General features: G+C 42.1%; 3 protein-coding genes across 7 annotated transcripts in view; 2 read left to right on the top strand and 1 right to left on the bottom strand.

Annotated features, from left to right (window-relative positions):
- med21 (mediator complex subunit 21) overlaps nucleotides 1–2,357 on the bottom strand; it is a 2,798-nt gene extending 441 nt beyond the window's left edge. The window contains exons 1-4 of the mRNA XM_029462037.1: nucleotides 2,217–2,357; nucleotides 1,897–2,011; nucleotides 1,287–1,387; nucleotides 1–263 (exon numbers count right to left, since the gene is read on the bottom strand). The exon at nucleotides 1–263 is cut by the window's left edge and continues 441 nt beyond it. Coding sequence (XP_029317897.1) covers nucleotides 84–263; nucleotides 1,287–1,387; nucleotides 1,897–2,011; nucleotides 2,217–2,258 — 438 coding nt within the window. The 5' untranslated portion in view covers nucleotides 2,259–2,357 and the 3' untranslated portion in view covers nucleotides 1–83. The remainder of the gene's footprint in view (nucleotides 264–1,286; nucleotides 1,388–1,896; nucleotides 2,012–2,216) is intronic.
- Nucleotides 2,314–6,153, top strand: fgfr1op2 (FGFR1 oncogene partner 2). 3 transcript variants are annotated; one of them, XM_029462036.1, is made up of 6 exons: nucleotides 2,314–2,414; nucleotides 3,724–3,860; nucleotides 4,092–4,209; nucleotides 4,397–4,539; nucleotides 4,700–4,813; nucleotides 5,725–6,153. In XM_029462036.1, exons 2-6 carry the CDS (start codon nucleotides 3,726–3,728, stop codon nucleotides 5,860–5,862), a joined length of 648 nt encoding a protein of 215 aa, XP_029317896.1. In that variant the 5' UTR covers nucleotides 2,314–2,414; nucleotides 3,724–3,725; the 3' UTR covers nucleotides 5,863–6,153. The 3 variants fall into 3 exon arrangements, with proteins under 3 accessions (XP_029317896.1, XP_029317894.1, XP_029317895.1); XM_029462034.1 differs by lacking the exon at nucleotides 2,314–2,414 and adding an exon at nucleotides 2,482–2,614; XM_029462035.1 differs by lacking the exon at nucleotides 2,314–2,414 and adding an exon at nucleotides 2,617–2,746.
- A 1,064-nt stretch (nucleotides 6,154–7,217) lies between these two features.
- Nucleotides 7,218–16,604, top strand: tm7sf3 (transmembrane 7 superfamily member 3). Of its 3 annotated transcripts, XM_029462031.1 has the most exons (12): nucleotides 7,231–7,451; nucleotides 9,262–9,416; nucleotides 11,663–11,813; nucleotides 12,358–12,478; nucleotides 13,745–13,916; nucleotides 13,989–14,166; nucleotides 14,408–14,494; nucleotides 14,918–14,998; nucleotides 15,093–15,245; nucleotides 15,678–15,778; nucleotides 16,037–16,199; nucleotides 16,280–16,604. In XM_029462031.1, the coding sequence occupies exons 1-12, from the start codon at nucleotides 7,388–7,390 to the stop codon at nucleotides 16,531–16,533; spliced, it is 1,680 nt and encodes a 559-aa protein (XP_029317891.1). In that variant the 5' UTR covers nucleotides 7,231–7,387; the 3' UTR covers nucleotides 16,534–16,604. The 3 variants fall into 3 exon arrangements, with proteins under 3 accessions (XP_029317893.1, XP_029317891.1, XP_029317892.1); XM_029462033.1 differs by lacking the exon at nucleotides 9,262–9,416 and having other exon boundaries at nucleotides 7,218–7,451; XM_029462032.1 differs by lacking the exon at nucleotides 7,231–7,451 and having other exon boundaries at nucleotides 9,322–9,449.
- The last annotated feature ends 1,553 nt before the right edge of the window (nucleotides 16,605–18,157 follow it).

An 18,157-nucleotide genomic window follows, 5' to 3' on the forward strand; every position in this document is an offset into this window, starting at 1 on the left:
GAACCCTGCAGCTGAGGGTAAACACAAAGAGTCCAAATAAGGGAACAGATTGAAAATTGTCCAGAACTGCAGTCTGTTCCCCGTCAGGACTCGGCCGGAGAGGGCTGGTGAGGCGCTCCGTTACGGGTGCGGAGCTGAGACTGGGCAATGTCAGCCAGGGCGCTCTGGATCTTCTCCAGCAGCATATCTCCGCGGTAGACCACCTCCTCCAGACGAGCGGCTGCGTCATGGTTCTCCTCCTCCAGCTGCCGCAGACTGGCCGCCTGACGAGAGGGCAGAGTCAGTACAGACCGGAGGCAGGATCAAATGACACACACACACACACACACACATATCAATATATACTTATACTATTATTATAAATATATATATATATATATATATATATATATATATATATATATATATATATATATATATATATATATATATATATATATATATATATATATATATATATATATATATATATATATACATACACATACACACACACTATAATTATAAATACTATAATTATAAATATAAATGTATACTATAATTATAAATATATATATATATTATATTATAATTATACACACACGTCGTTATGATTACAAAGCTCAAACAAATGTTATGTTGAAAGATGTTTGTGTTGGAAAATGTTGCCTCAGCTATTAAATGTCACATTGTTTTCACTTTTGAGTGACGTGAACTAGAAATGAACTGAAGACGAAAGATATACGTTTACTGATACTTAAAATTTCACTTTTTGGAGGCTGTGGATTTCAGTTGTTGAAAAAAAAAAATGCATAAGAAGTCATAGTGAGCTGAATACTATTTATAAAAGTCCTTCCAGATATATATCAGTTTCCTCAGATCACTGCATTATCTCTTACACTCCAGGATAGTTTGATCTAATATTTCCTTCTATTTTCAGGAAGCGGATCAACAAAGAAAAAGCTACTTTTCCTCTTTATTTCTATTGAGCAGAAAATAAGAAATTAACTGAGAGGATCATCAAAACTCACTGACCCTGAAATATATTCTTCTGATTTTTAGAACTATTCACCTTGATGGCGCTACATTTTCAGAATCTACACATCTGAGTCTTTTCTTCGATGATCAAACCTTTAACTATAGTTTATACAATTATTGAAAACCTGGAATATAATCGTTTGTTTTACTAGCGGTGCAGAAAGCAGCTGTACAAGCGTTCACCCGGCTCCCTCTGCTGACGGAAAGCAAGAAATACTAACTAGGTTCTATGTGTTTATGATGGAATCTGTATTAGTGAATGTGCAGACCTGCAGAGCTGCAGTGGACTCCTCACTGGGCAGAGAGTCGATGAGTACGTCCACATCTTTGGCTGTTCTGGCGATCAGGGCTGCAAACAGCTGGGCATATTCTGGGTAGAGAAACAAAATAAATGGAATCCCAATGTCGAACAAATAATGTTTCTCTTTCCGGTACGCAGAAATTAAGTTATTTCCTCACCTGCCACTTTGGGCAATTTCTAACCAGTTCTAATATTTGTAATTAAGGTACTGCTTTTAAAAAAATAAATGTTTCTTAATAATGAAAACCATGGTGGCAGGTGAGCGGACTTTGTTTTACCTGCCACAGCCAACATTTACTCTGTATTTAATAGGAGGCAGGTGCATAACTTCACCCCTGCCTGCACATCATTAGCAGACAGAGAAGATAATATTAAGTGAGCAATATATATATATATATATATATATGGGGAGAAGAGCATGTTCAGTGGTTATAGATGCCAGTGGCTGAGCAGAAGTATATTATATATTAGTCACATCTGACACATCCCTCCTAATGTAAATATTGGAGAAGCTGGATATAGTAATTGAGAAGACAAAAGTAAATAACAAAGACAAGTGACACAAACAATGAAATCACCTTCTGTGGGGTTTGCTGGCTGGTCTCTGTTGATAGCAGTCTGGATGTTACTGAAGGAGGCAGGAGGCGCACACTGCTGCAGGACTCCGATGGCATTACAAAACTGATCTGCAAGCTGGAGACACACACACACACACACACACTGAACGTGAACACTAACTTGAGCAGGCGTGGTAGCAGCTACAGTGTCGCGATGTTACAAGTTACTGAAAACAACAGGGCCACTAGACGGACTAGTTACCACATTCAGATGATGGAACCAGTCCAAAAATAGTTATTTTACGTTAATTGTCGTTTAAAAACTCCATAATGTGTCTTACCGAATTGACAGCGTCTTGGAGTTGCGTTAGCCTGTCCGCCATATTTTCTGTTTTGTCCAAGATATCGCGAGAATGTCCCAATATATAAAACAATCTCGCGGGATTTGGACGGTACTTTGGAAGCTTTGGTTAGCATGCTATCGTTCAGGCTAGCTGTAGCCATTTAAATCATCTCAAGACTGACTTCACAGCAAACAAGTAAAGTGTTTAAATGAAGTTGGTGTCTGCTGACATCTCCCCGTATTTTAAAAAGTATTAGCGCTGCATCTGAGCCTCTAACGTTAATGTTGCTCCTGGATGGGCACTCGTGTTCGCCTGTAGCTAATGTTAGCTACTTAACATCAACAGGAAGTACCGGACTAGCTAAACTTCAATGTCTTGCACTTTGAGTTCTCCAGGTACGAGAGCTTCTTCTTTTATTAATTTCCTACCGTTTATAAGGAGCTATTTAAATGTCAGTCGACCAATAAGAACAACATGTTTGTGACATGAACCCTGAGTGGATTTACATGACAGCTTAAGTGTGTTTAGTAAGTCACCTATAAGTTAGACTTATGTTTGTGCTGCTGGTAATATGTAACATGTTACTCTGAGCCAGTTAACTGAACCAGACTGTTTACTACAGCTAAGATACATATGTCATACTACCATTAACTAAATGTATATCGTACAATAAGGTTATGTTAACTCCAGCTAATTGGCCGACACAGCAGCTGTCATCCAAGATGTTGCGAGGAGGAGGCTAGGTTTAGCAACGAGCTAACAGCTAAATAAAGGGTGTTTTTGGTTAGTTCTCTGATAAGTCCTAGGTTTGTACTTTATTCTGGACATCGTCCCGAACAATTACTGTTAGTTTAATTAACTGTAGTGTCTCTAAGTGGACATCTTCTCACAATCTAAAGATTTACCCATGAATAGCTTCAGTTTCTGTTCGTATGAATCTTCTCTTGAGGTTAATAAGGGATGTAAAAAACACCTTGATGATTCTTTCTGTGATTTATCTGGCCCAATGTATTTCTAGAGATGAAAGCCGGACTAAAATGCAGAGTACAGACTTGTAAATGGGAATAGTGAGGGTTTAGTAAGTCATATTCAGGTTAATGTTTCCTTCACATGATGCATTGATTGAGAACATTAGCAAGATGTTATTGATCACTTATAAGCAGTTTACTTTTGACATGTAATGTGTTTCAGAATACAAGTTACCCTGTTTATACATATAATAAGTAATGTAACCATTTTAATAACCTCAATAAAGTAATGTTACTTATTACATTTGATTACTTTCTAACAAATACATTAAACATTTTGTATTACGTAGCTCCTTTTCATGACACTGCTTATAAAGCATTAAATGGATTAATCTGTGGTCTCGTATTCATCACACTGAAATATCTCACATCTCTGAATGGCAACATTAAAATAAGGAATCCACTCTTCTCTGTCAAAACCAGAACATAGCAGTATTTGAAAGCTCCAGAGTAATGATGACTTTATGTTTCCTCAGGTATGAACTGTACGTTAGAGAACGTCCTGGCTGATGCCAAATCATTAGTGGAGAGGCTTCGTAACCACGACAACGCTGCCGAGATGTTAATCGAACAGACGACTTCGCTCAACAAGCGAGTGGAGTCCATGCAACAGGTACGCTGTCGCAGTTTGTTGGTGCCAATTAAATATGAATGTTCTTATAGTGGAAGTTACCATTGACCTACTGAAGTGTAAAGCAGCGACACAGTTCACTTTTAAAGTAAAGGTTTGATTTGAAAAGCCTGAAACATAGAATTTGTTAAATGATTCTGGCTCAGCATTGTTTTGCTCATTTTAAACTGAAGTCCTGCATTTGTTTAATGGGAGTTGTTTTCTTGTTGGCAGTACCAGGAGGAGATTGACTCACTGAACCAAGTAGCCCGACACCGTCCCCGCTCCAGTCTGGTGCTGGGAATCCAACAGGAAAACCGTCAGATCAGAGATCTCCAGCAGGAAAACAAAGGTAGGCAGTTAATTTGTCACTGTGAGGAAGACCTGACAAACAAAGTATGTCTTTTATTTAACCCATCCTGCACTTTTTGGAGTGCTCATGAAATACATGACCTGTAATATGAAGCTGACAGATGTTGCTGTAGAGGTGTTCTGCAGTGTTGTCACCTACAACAAACCCGTGTTCACTGTTCCTACAGAGCTCCGGACGTCGTTAGAGGAACACCAGTCTGCGTTAGAGCTCATCATGACCAAATACAGGGAGCAGATGTTCAGGCTCCTCATGGCCAGCAAGAGGGACGACCCGGCCATCGTGACCCAGCTGAAGGAGCAGCACACCACGGTGAGGCCCACTGGCTCCTCTGTGTCTGAAACTGAAAAAAAAAACTTGCAAAATACAGTGTAGTAAAGGTTCATGTAGAAAGTATTGCACATGCCCCGGTGATGGCAGCACTTCAGTCCTCACGAGAGGAGAATTTATACATTTGTTTTCATCTTTGCAGGAAATGCAGGCACACATAGACAAGATCAATGAGATGGCCTCTGTGATGAGGAAGGCGATAGAGGTGGACGAGGGACGAATATGTGAAGATGAGGAGAGGATTAAGCAGCTCGAGGTAAGAGGAAACGTCTTCCCTGTTCCACATAAACCGATGGTGGAGGGTCGGGACTCAAATCCTAAACATTCTGTCCCCTGTGATAGTGACCGTAACAACGTGAACTAAGAATACACAAAGTAGTGAGAAGTGTAACATCACAGAAGCCTCTGATTCTAGATGTTCATTAGAAACATCAGCCTGTGGATCCTGATGCTTAACATTCAATTAAACCCGACACGAGATGTGTCAGATATGTTTCATTAGTGCAAAACAAATTGCTGCACATTTTAGAAACTCAGTCTACAAGTTAGAGCTGTGAGTTAAAGACTCAGAATATCATCCGAATGTTTCACTTGCTCTTATTAAAAAGTGCTTTTGAGTTTCTGAAGCTCGGTTTAAAAAGCCTGTGATGAACGCAGACTGTGACTGAGACGATTATGTAACCACATAGTGCCTGCACCCATGTGTTAAGGCATTTACACACACACACACACACACACACACACACACACACACACACAACCTCACACACACTTGTGTCATGTATAACCCACAGTGAGCTGTCACTTAGAACATTAATTTAAAATATGTGTAAAGCTGGTGGTGTAGGTGGGGACAAACAGGGAACTAAATCCACAGCTGCTGAATACAGGTAAGTGTTGTGGAAGGTCAACATGCAGGTGACCTCCCGCCATGGCAGATTCCTTCATTAAGAAATATTTAATAGAAAATAGTCGGGGGATTAAGGTTACATGATATTGTCATTGTCTGGGTCTGAAGGAAAAAGACCGGTAGTAATTGTAGTGGGATTAGTATTATAGTATTATAGTATAAGTATTATAGTATAGTATTATATTATAGTATAGTATTAGTATTATAGTATAGTATTATTATAGTATTAGTATCTGAATGTTGTGTGTTTCTGTCAGCTGGAGAACAGTGGACTCCGAGAGCTGCTGGGCATCAGTCGCGAGGCTTTCCTGATTCTGAAGAGAGACGACGCGTCAGAGAACACGTCACTGTCGCCGCTGCTGACCAGTGCTGACGTCAGCTTAAGAAAGAGTTAGAGGGCCCGCGGTGACCCCACCTCCCCCCCCCCCCCCCCCCCTGCTGCCACTACTGTGTACAGTCTATTGCCACATACGTACCACTTCATCTTTCCAGACCCTTCCCTTCTCCTGCAGCAGTCAGTGTGATGCTGCAGAGCCCGTCATGCAGTGTGAACATCTTTCTCTTTTTTGTTGGTACTTTTGTTATGTTTGCTAACTTTGCCAGCGTGCATGAGTCTGTGGAGTCTGGAAGATTTTAATGTGTGAATGGGTAAAAGAAGGGCTTGAAATAAATCTGTGAACATGAAACTGTCTCTGCTGGGTTGATACTGATTGTAATATGTAATCCCTATGTTTGGTGGCCTGTGCGGCTGCTCAACTTCTCACTTTCCATCTTCATATTGTTATCAGCAGCTTAAAAGCAGAAACAGAAACTTTATTCAACCCACAGGATCTGCTGCAACATCCAACTACCTCTTCTGCTGCAGAAGAGTAAAGCAATGCTGCAACACTGTCTGTAAATGTAACCAATCAAGAGCAGTAGCCTTTTTACTGCTTTTAAATTAATTGTGTGCCAATAAAATAGTGCTTGTTAGCGTAACTTAACTTTGTCTGAGAGCAGAAGTTATCACTATAATCCACAACTTATCAAGTGTGTGCACCTGAGATGCAGTGGTGGAAAGTAACTCAGCACATTTACTCAAGTGCTGTACTTCAGTACTTTGAGGTACTTGAACTCTACTTAAGTATTTCCACTTATTGCTACTTTATAACTTAAGCTGCCGTCAGTATGTAACAGTTAAAACGAGCTCCTCCTTCACCAGCTGCAACATCAAAGTGATGAACACATTAATGCATCAATAATTATAACAATAATCTACATTATTCTGCATAATACTTTTACTTTCGGTACTTTAAGTTAATTTGATGAAAATGTTTTTACTCTTAATTAAGAATTTTAATGCAGGACCTTTACTTGTAACAGAGTATTTCTACTTTTACTAAAGGTTCTGAGTACTTCTTCCCCACCTGAGCAGAGCTGACATCACAACAACTACACACAGAAGAGCAACATAGTGTATCACCTCGCTAAGAAAGGATCTGTGCTTTCAAAACAGAAACTTGTCCATTTCTTTTCATGTTACCTTGAAAGACAAAACATCCCATAAATGTGTGCGTCTCGAAAGTAAGTGTTGGAGTGTACTTTTACAAATTATTGTGGACACAATATGCTCATTTTATGAAATGATTGACAGAGTGAGAAGTTAGATTAGTTATTACTGTTATTAGTTACTCATCGTTTAGATGAGAGGGATGGGAAGTATCGCGAGAGCAGGCGGAGTTCTCGCGGGAGTTTCGTAGAGCCGTCCGAGCAGCAGAGGGAGATGAGCGGTAAACCTCTGTCTCGCTCACAGTCTGTCTCTCTCTCAGGCAGGCATGTCGCTCCTGTGTTTGCAGGGACTTCTTCCCAAACACAGGAGGCTCCGGTGTTACCGATGATTCCACTTAGCAGCAGCTAGAAACTGTTTCTGAAGCAGAGGAAATGTCTCGTTGGACGTGGTGTCCGCTGCTGCTGCTGCTCTGTGAAGTTCAAGCTCAAATAGAAAGTGAGTTACAGACATTTCATGTACTTTCACTTCTAGAAAACGTATTTATCTTTCCTAATCTACTCACAAGTATAGTATATATAAATATATATTCACATGCACGTTGAGTCATAGATACTGTAAATCACTGTGGACCCTGAAGTGTGACTGCTGAACTTGTTGTTGTGTAGCTTTAGCTAACTTAAGCTAGCAATTAAAGTCTGTTCACTAAGCTTCAAATAGTGAATTTAACTCAGTCGTATGAGAAAACGTGTTTCTACATCAGTATGAGGAGATGGGCTCATCAATGTTAATAGTCCTATGATATTCCTGTTGGGATGTTAGTGTTTAATTATTATCTAGTCACTGAGCTGCTGACATGTCTTACAGTGTAACAACAGTAGCACATTCACCTTATAAGAGAGGGATTCTGCTAAAAGTACAAATCTAAGCCACATTTTACAACTTAGGTAGTGAAACCAAGTGTAGAGTATTTAAGTTTCTCAAATAACATGCAGGCACTAAACTCTGCTTCCAGAGAATATTTATTTTATATAACAATTTCCCTGTATTTTAACTTTGCACCAGGGCAGATTTGATGTCTTAGGTTTTCTTTTTATAAATGTTTACTGAGACCTCGAGAGCTCAGGTTTTCTTTGTCAACGTTTACATCTCTGTAATTGTTGTGCACATGATATCTGGGATTTTTTTTTCTTCTTCCTCTGTTTTGGGAGGTTGTGGTACAAAAAAACTCAACGTGAAACTGAATTGGAGCACTACTTCTGAATTTGATTCAACGAAGCTGCTATCAATGAATACTCGCACAATTGTAACCCTGTAGATGTAAAGATCTAAGAAAGCGCTGGATAAACAGACATGTTATTCAAAGCTTTAATCCCCACATCTTCTGAAACACAATTGAAGGACTTTCCAGGCTCAATTCCCTCACATTCAAGGAGCCGACTGTGCAGTTTAAGACACGGATCAAGGTTGAAAATAAATATCAGAAGAATTCAAGTTTTCTGTTCTTGAACTAAATATATAAGTTTAAACACTCAATGTGTGTGTTTTCAAAAACTCTCAAGTTCCTGATTTTCTTGCCCTTAAATTCACAAACGCTGAAGATTCTGTGGGAACCTTCGATGTTTGAAGCTAAAGAAAAACCTTACTGTGGAAATAAAGACAACATGAGGAGCTGCTGTGAGCAAACACTCGATGACCCGAGGAGAGAAACTGAAGAGGAGAGTGTGGGAAAATATCTTTCTGCTTAAGTTGCTTTAATATTAATATAATAATAAAAGTAATAATCTTGTTATTGTTAGTGTGAAACTTGTTGCCATAGATTCTGTGGATCGTTGAACAGTAAATCCAGTGTCCTCTTCTCAGTGGTCACTAAAGAGTTAATACGTCCACAGTTGATTATTTATCAGTTTTATTTGATCAGGAGAAACAGCCCTGATGTCTGCTCCCCATCAGATACGCTTCATAAGTTCAAAGGTTGTCAGATTAAAGATCAAATACGGGATATAAAACGTAGATCGACTGAAACAGGAAAACAAACTAAATGTCTTTAACTTAACTTGATGTTCTGGCTGATCAATGCTGTGACAGAGAATTTAAACGGATTATTAACGATTTTATACCATTAAATATTTATTATGTTGCCTTAAAAAGCTCCATCATGGTCACAAGGCTTTCTGCTACTGGAATCATTTAAAGTAATTGATTGTCGGCACACGTTATGAAGCTCTGGGGACACGGGGACACTGAGCTTCATATGCAGCACATCAATCTAATAAAATAACATCATGTGATCTTCGCTCTGCTGCAGATCGAGTCATTTTCCTGCCGGGAACTTTCCAGAACGTGAGCATCTCTGAGAACGAGACGGTGCAGGTGGTGGTGTCCAGGATCCCCCCGGAGGTCGCCTTCGTCACCGTGCAGTTCCACACGCAGCACCGCAATGCCACGCTGTCCTACACCCGGGTGAGGACGTGCTGACAGACACATCTCTCCCCAGTAATGACATTAACACGTATCGAATAATCTGCTGATTTTTCTCAATTAATCGAACAATCGTTTGTTCTATAAAATGTCAGACGATCTCAAGACTTCCGTCCAAAACCCAAAGTTATTCACTTTAAGAAGAAAACAGAGAAAAGCAGAAAATCTCCATATTTAAGAATATAAAGTAAAGACATAAGCAGTGCTAACGAGCCGCTGGCTCTCGTAGTGGTGGTCTAGTGGTACGGCTTCCAAACAGAACACCAGATGGTTGTGAGTTCAATACCAGGGCTGCCACCATTGTACCCCTGAGCAAGGTACTTAACCCTGAGCTGCTCCAGGGAGACTGTCCCTGTAGTTAGTTCACTGTAAGTCGCTCTGGATAAGAGCGTCTGCTAAATGACCTGTAATGTAATAATTTGGTATAATATAATATTTGTAGTGAAATATTAGTTCTGAGGCTGATGGATGTTAGAGGCGGACGTGACTGTGCAGCTCACTGTTTCTAAATAGCCCCTTCATCACTAGCTTAGCATTCATATATAACATTATGTTCTTCATGGTACAGACGCTTCACAGAGCTTCACACGACCCTGAAACGTCTTCTGAAGTCCGTCTGCAGGAGCAACGCTCAGAATGTTAAGAGTTTAAGATGTTTACGTTTCTGTTGAATCAGCAAATCCAATGAATGACTTTTGTGAAGCTGAAGTGTGGCATGAAAGGAATGCTGCTCACACTGTATGAGCCGGGAGTTAGTTCTACCTCTGGGTAATGAATGAGGCTTTGTGAGCAGTCAGCTGATGAACGGTCCACTGGTCATGAGTGGCAGACCAGCCAGCTTCTGGCCTCACTCCCAGAAGTCTCAGGGCGGCTCGATCCACAAACTGGTGATGGAAACAAATCCATTCGTTTCTCAGCTGAAGGAAAAGTCTCGTGTGATCACAAGCACCAAAACAACCAAAACAACCAAACCTGCAAAAGGAAATTTAGCGGGAAAGAGAGGAAGTGTGTTTTCAGACAGATACGGTGTGTACTGATGGTGCACACGCACACTACACACCTACTTACTCATTTCCTTCCCTCTTGTTATCACACTGCGGTGGTAAAATCACAACATCCTGTTAGCTTTGATGTTTCATCATCAGTGTGGTTGTTACTGTCCATTTCTTCTTCTGCTAAACAACCGAGATATATAAACTCATTTCTTCATTCGTTACTGAGGGATAGAAAACAACAAGCAGACACACACACTCACACACCTTCCTGTCAGGAGATGCGTTCAGTGGGGCTTGTTGACAATAATGTTGAACGTCATCAAAGTTATCTGTGAACCTTTGGACTTGTTTGAACTTCTTCTGTGCTCGGCCGGAGAAGTAATGATCCACTTTCATTGCATTAGTTTATCAGCGTGATGAGATCCACAGTCACGAGACGCATCATGAGCGCAACCATAGTCCTGTGGTGTGTGTGTAATATATATATATATATATATATATATATATATATATATATATATATATTAATATATTATATATAGATTAAGATATATACTATATATTAATATATTAATATATCTCTATATATCCTAGATATTATCAGTATATTTTGAAGGAATATCTATATATCTATTTATCTATATATCTCATTCCTATTAATATATCTATTCCATATGCTCGATTCTTATTCTATCTATTATCTATGATATTCCTACTATAATTATATATCTTCGTCTATCTTCTATTATCTATATATATATTATATATATTATATTAATATATATAATATATATATATTATATTATATAAATATATATATTATATCTTATATTATATAAATATATATTTATTATATTATTATTTTTATATTTATATTTATATAATATATATATATATATATATATATATATATATATATGGTGAACATGGAAAACATGGTGAACATGGAGAACATAGTGAACATGGAGAACATGGAGAACATGGAGCACATGGAGAACATGGAGCACATGGAGAACATGGTGAACATGGAGAACATGATGAACATGGAGAACATGGAGAACATGGAGAACATGGAGAACATGGTGAACATGGAGAACATGGTGAACATGGTGAACATGGAGAACATGGAGAACATGGTGAACATGGCTCAGACTCTTCGTCTTGTTTTCTTAGTGTTTATTTTGGTCACGCTGTTTGTTTTTCCGCTGACATGATGTTTGTTGTTTGTTTCAGATGCCGGGCCTGGGTCTCTCTCTGACAGCGGTGGACTCGGGGCTCCTGTCGGCTCTGCAGCCGGGACAAGTGTCCCTCTCCTTGTTCCTGTCCTCTCCGGAGGGAGGCATTGTGGCGGGCACCGGGGTCATCTTGCCGTACGCCAGCACCGGTACTTCTCAAACATAAGCTTGCGTTCGTCCGGCTCTTCTGCAGGATCCTTTTAAAGTCTTCAAAAACATTGAAGTCATTAACGAAAACGCAAAAATGTCAATGCAACACTTTGCCTTGGTGCATATAATAAACATGAGAAGAGGAAATAAAGTCAAGAACTTGAATATAGAATAGAAAAGTAAAATAAGAGAAAGATACATTAAAAATGCTCTAACAAACATTATGACAGTCTAGTGCAGGATGAATAAATGACTGAATGATGAAAACATTTTTTTATGCAGATAGTTTTTCAAACTGCTTTTCTTGTTATTGAAATTGGTCTTAAATTTCATTCTGCGTGGCTTTAACTAAAGTCTTAAAGACTTAAAGTGTCTCAAACTGTAGGAACCCTGAAACAGGGAAGTGGCAGAAGTGTTCATGAATGACTGGAGTCCTCATGTGTTGACACCCGAACAAGCTCCTGACAGGCAGCGTGCACACACCCTGCAGTGTTGCCTCACATGCCCGACACATGGTTCACTGATGCAGCTGCTGTCTTTCAGATCCGCTGCCTGGAGCTTGTAACACAGAGTTCGACCTGGACGTCAACCCAAACGTGTATCTCCACTACAACCTGTACGAGACCCAGATACGCTTCGCTGCAGCAAACTTAGGCTACGACAGGTAACGCACTCGACTCACTTCCTGTTCAGCCTGCGAGACCTGAGGAGCAACCGCAGCACACACACACACACACTCACACACACACACACACACACACACACACACACACACACACACACACACACACACACACACACACACACACACACACACACACACACACACACACAGCCCCCCTCCTCCGCTTCACTCTCTAAAGAATGTCTGAGTCACAGAGTCGTCTCAGCAGATAATCAGGAGTCACAGACTTGTTGAATCACTTCCTGTTGTGTCGTGAGCTGCAGCACAGACACTTTATAAAACTCTGTCAGTGTCTCTGAAGGCTCTAAAGTTCTTTATCACAGTTTCTGTTATACAACTGTGCTTAAAATGTGACAAATTAAATGTTGTTTGTTTGGACAAATTCTTCTCTTTGTTTTCTTCGGCTGCTTCTCACTTCAGTTACAACTTCTTTGACGCGTCTGACGGGTGTAACAACCTCAGCCAGGAATAAAAGACTAATTGACATTAAAAATGTCTGAGGACAGAGGGTCTGAGGACAGAGGGGGACAGAGGGTCTGAGGACAGAGTGTCTGAGAACAGAGGGTCTGAGAACAGAGGGTCTGAGGACAGAGTGTCTGAGAACAGAGGGTCTGAGGACAGAGGGGGACAGAGGGTCTGAGGACAGGGGTCTGAGGACAGAGGGGGACAGAGGATCTGAGGACAGAGGGGGACAGAGCATCTGAGGACAGGGGGACAGAGGGTCTGAGAACAGAGGGTCTGAGGACAGAGGGTCTGTGGACAGAGGGGGACAGAGGACAGAGGGGGACAGAGGGTCTGAGGACAGAGGGTCTGTGGACAGAGAGTCTGAGGACAGAGGGTCTGAGGACAGAGGGGGACAGAGCGTCTGAGGACAGAGCGTCTGAGGACAGAGGGGGACGGAGAGTCTGAGGACCGAGGGTCTGAGGACAGAGGGTCGTCTCATCAGTCGATACATTATTTATTATTTTGTGCACTGTGTGTGTGTGTGTGTGTGTGTGTGTGTGTGTGTGTGTGTGTGAGTGTGTGTGTGAGTGTGAGTGTGAGATGCAGGGAGTCCATGAATCTAGACTACCTTCGTCTGGAGTCTCTCATCCAGAAGGTGGTCTCTCCTTACCTCGGGACTCATGGGTTATACTCCCGAGATGGATCTTCCAATCTGCACAGCTCAAATCTGCATCTGCTGAAGTTCCCCTTCATACCAGAGAAGCTTTAGTTCTCACTGAGTCTGTTCTTGCTCTCCATCAGAGGAGCAGCTCCTCCGGCCTGTGACGAGTCCTCAGAAGTGAACACGCGCTGGCGGCTGCAGTATGATGTCTACCAGTACTTCCTGCCGGAGAACGACCTATCAGAGCGCAGCCTGTTCAGTGGCGTCCAGGCTGTGGCCGACATCCAGGGCCTGAGGGAGAACGGCAGACGGGTGGGGCTCCGAGAACATGATCAGCGCTGCACATTTGTCTGCTGAATAGTAATAATAAGCGTCTCCCTGCAGGTCATGACGTTGCTGTCCTCCGACCTGAGCCTGGCGGTGTTTAACTCGCTACCCGGGCAGGGCGTCATCTACTCCGTCATCGCCAGAGACCCGCTGCTCAACACGTCGGCCTCCTACGTCCCCGTCCACACCTACGCCTGCAGCTTCGTCTCCACGCTGGACGGCTGTCAGACCCTCGGTGAGCGGGTGAACTGCATCCAGCAACTTTATTTACAGTGTTTTTGAGTCATGGTCTAAATAACAGAATACAACTCTGAACTCAGTCTCCAGTCTGTCTGGATGTTAGCCAGTCAACAACGTACAAAAAGCAACAAATATATATACATATATATATGTGTGTATATATATATACACACATATATACAACAAAGCTGTGTAATAAACACATTAAATGATTAAAGACATTATTTATTTTGCAGGAAAGATCTCTACGAAGCTGCTCTTCAGCATAGCGGGCCTGGCCGGCCTGTTCGTCTGCTTCTTTGGACATCGATTCTTTAAATGCGGTGAGCACTCGGACATCGCTTTACGGAACTTACTGTGTTCTCGTGATCTTAGCTCGACTTTGTTTGTGTAGTTTCTTCTTCATGTACCAAAACATGAGGAATCTGTAAGAGAAGGTTTCATAATCCTGAGAAAGTGAGAACACAGTTCACTGTAGGGCCAACATCATAGATCAGTGGGGTCAGAGGTCATGTTTGAAAGTCTTAAACTTCCTCATAGGGACTGAAAAATGACTGAAACTAAACTAACCCCCCCCCCCCACACACACACACACACACACACACACACTCTCTGACTCGTCCCAGACTGCTGCAGGGGAGAGCAGAACCAGGTCACCAGCAGGTTGATATTGTCTGACCTGCAGCTGAGTCGCCTCCCTCACATCATCTGAACGTCTGCTCTCTTCTCACACTGTGCTCCTGCAGAGTTGTTCTGTATGGGCTTCAGCTTCGCTATGTTCTTCCTCTTCGTGCTGGTCACGCGGACTACAGGACTCGACTATGACAGTGAGTTTTGTTCGATCACTTTCAAGTCGTTCTGTGTGTTTGAAGCCCGCTGTGAGAAGGTGACCTAACCCTCCACCCCCCCCTCTCTCTGCAGTCTGTCTGGCCGTGTCAGCGGTGGTCGGCGTGGTGGGCGGCGTCCTCCTGGTGATGAGCTGGTGGCGCTTCGGTTCAGTCATGGCCTGCATCGTGGTGGTGGGACTGATGCTGGGCTTCCTCATCGCCTCCACCGTCCTCTTCACTCCTCTGGGTAGGACGTGCTGTCTGTCCCCCGGCAGTGTGTTGTGTTGTGTTGTGTGTTGTGTTGTGTTGTGTTGTGTTGCGGCCAACTGTTCAAAGTTTCATTCATAACGTTGACGTTCAAATAATCACTATTAATAACTGAGTGTCCACAGAGTGTTGCTCCGAGCGCTTCAAGTTTAGTCTAGAAAGTCGCTGCCAAACCAAAGCTCTTTGTGGTCACCTAGTCTCACACACATACACACACATACACACACACACACACACACACACACACACACACACACACACACACACACACAGTCCCCTTATCTGTGTTTGTCCAAAAGGACAAATGTAATCATTTCCTAACAAATATTCTGCTTCAGACTGCACCTTTAACCTTTGTGTGTGTGTGTGTGTGTGTGTGTGGTGTGTGTGTTGTGTGTGTGTGTGTGTGCAGGTGACCTGGATGTGTTCCGGCGCTCTGACGCAGTGTTCTGGGTGACGTTCTGCTGCATGATGATCCTCGTCCCGCTCTTCTTCGTGCGTTGGCCCAGAGAGGTAAGATGTAAAGTCCAACACTCTGCTCTGACGCCACCTGGTGGATGTACGTGATGACTGAGACGCACTACAGGAAGTGTTCCTGCAGTGCGTCTCAGTCATCATCACGTCTTTATTTCTATGTTTTGAGAAATTAAAACGATAAAAAAGTTTAACCTGATTTTGAATTATTTTCCCACAACAAAGAACTAAATTGAAAGAACAATAAAAGAAGAATGTCTCTCGTGTGACTTGACCTCCTGATGTTTTGGTTGTCAGGGTAACATCATCACGTGCGGCGTCGTTGGGGGGTACGCCGTCGTTCTGGCCGTGAACGCCTACGTCTACACCAGCCTGTCCTACATCAGCCTGAACATCCTCAAACGCTTCCTCAACAACAACTTCAGCGGCGTCTTCACTGACGTGCCCTTCCAGGCCATCGGTGAGACTCGACTCATGTCAGTCGCCGTCACGCTCAAATGTTTGTTTTCTGTAACTCGACTCCGTCTTCTCCTCCCTCAGACTACGTCATGATCACAGTGTGGGTGGTGCTCGGCGTCTGTGGCGTCGTCCTGCAGCTGTACCGCGAGCGCTCCCGCCCGTTCTTCCCGCCCAGCCCGTACCTCATGTGGCTGCAGGAACGCGAGCGTCGCAAGACCAACGTGCTGGACCCGAGCCACCACGCCCCCCCGCTGCCCAACCGCCTCCTGGCCAGAGCGCGGCAACTCACCAAGAGGAATGAGCCAGCGGGGGAACACACACCGCTGCTGCTGTGAGAAGCTTCCTGGGATGCTTTTGGCACATTTCGGTGCTCTGGGGAGGACTGTGGGAGGACGGGGGGAGGACTGTGGGAGGACGGGGGGAGAACAAGGGGAGGACTGTGGGAGGACGAGGGGAGGACTGTGGGAGGACGGGGGGAGGAGGGTCCCTCACAGCCGGGACATCAAGAGGGATCCGACCACTGACGCTCTGCAGGGTTCATCTTTAAGTCTAGAGACTGTGACCTTTGACCTTAATGCCACTTTTATTTAACTCCTAAATGACAATTCAACAATCACTGAAAGAATAATATTATTAAGAACTAAAGAATAATGTCTGAATGTCTGAAACTGTAGCTGCTGATGCTTCGTGCTGTCGGAGGCTTCTCATCTGTGGACATGTTGGATTCATATTTATCTAAACTACTTCATGTTGTTGAAATACAACTCAGGCCACTTCCAGAAGAATACTTTGTACCTTAAAGTTGTAAATGTATTCTTTCTATTGACGGGTCACGCAGGTCACAAACTGACAAAGTGAAGATATTTTATAAACGCTGCAGTTTTTACACCGAATGTTTTAACGCCGTCTTCACATGTGTGCAGGCCGCTCAGTGTTTTTGTAATTTGCACTCTGGATGTATTTCATGTTTAAATGTTTCTGCTGTAATGGACAGATACTTTATTAGTCTCCTCTCAAAGCCTCTCAGTATTTTATTCAGATACTTTCTGGTGACTTTTTTTTTTTATAAAATCCAAAACAACACGCAGACATATAAATGAAATATTAAGTCAACAGTCATTTGTAATTTAATAAATGTGAAGAACAAATGGCCTCTAATGCAGATAACAGCAGACACTTTGAGTTGCTGTATAAAAGGATTCCAGCCGTTATTAATGACATTATTTACACCTGTGTCTTCACCTGATTAAACTGATCACAGCTGATTCCATTCGAGCTAACGAGCTCTGCCTGCACACACACACACAGCTTTAACACGAGAGTTCAAACTCTTCTGTCCACGTGTTGCAGGAGATGTACAGTTTATATACATAAAGAGTTTTTTGTCTCGTCTTTATATTCCAACATGATGTAGTTCTTCTCCGGAGCCACCAGGGGCAGCAGAGCGCTGCAGGGCCGGCACGTCCACCGGAACTAAACTCATTAAATAAACCTCAAGAAACTGTTTTTATACGAACATGATAAATAATGTTTTTCAGAAAGTTGTCTTATTGTAATTTTTCCAGAACAAGTTGAAACTCAAAGTGTGACGAAATGTTGAATCATCTTCATCATTCTTCATCTCTGAATGATTTATATCACAAGGATCTCTGGTGACACTATTACAGTTCAGCTTTTAGGGTTAAAATTATTCATCTGTTTATCATCAAGTACATTTTACTACAGGAAACTACTGAGGCGGACAGCATGCATTTTTGTTTTCAACTGAAGAAATATGTATTTTACAAACAAATGAATACAATCATATATAAAGATGTGAAAACTATAAAATGATATATGTATATATAAAGAAAATGTGCATACATATCCAAAACACCATTTAGGAATACTCTCTATTTCACTCTCCTCTATAGAGCACATGGAATACATGGAAAGAGTTTCCTACACACACACCTGACA

This window comes from Cottoperca gobio, chromosome 23 (assembly GCF_900634415.1).
Source record: "Cottoperca gobio chromosome 23, fCotGob3.1, whole genome shotgun sequence".
Classification (NCBI taxonomy): domain Eukaryota; kingdom Metazoa; phylum Chordata; class Actinopteri; order Perciformes; family Bovichtidae; genus Cottoperca; species Cottoperca gobio.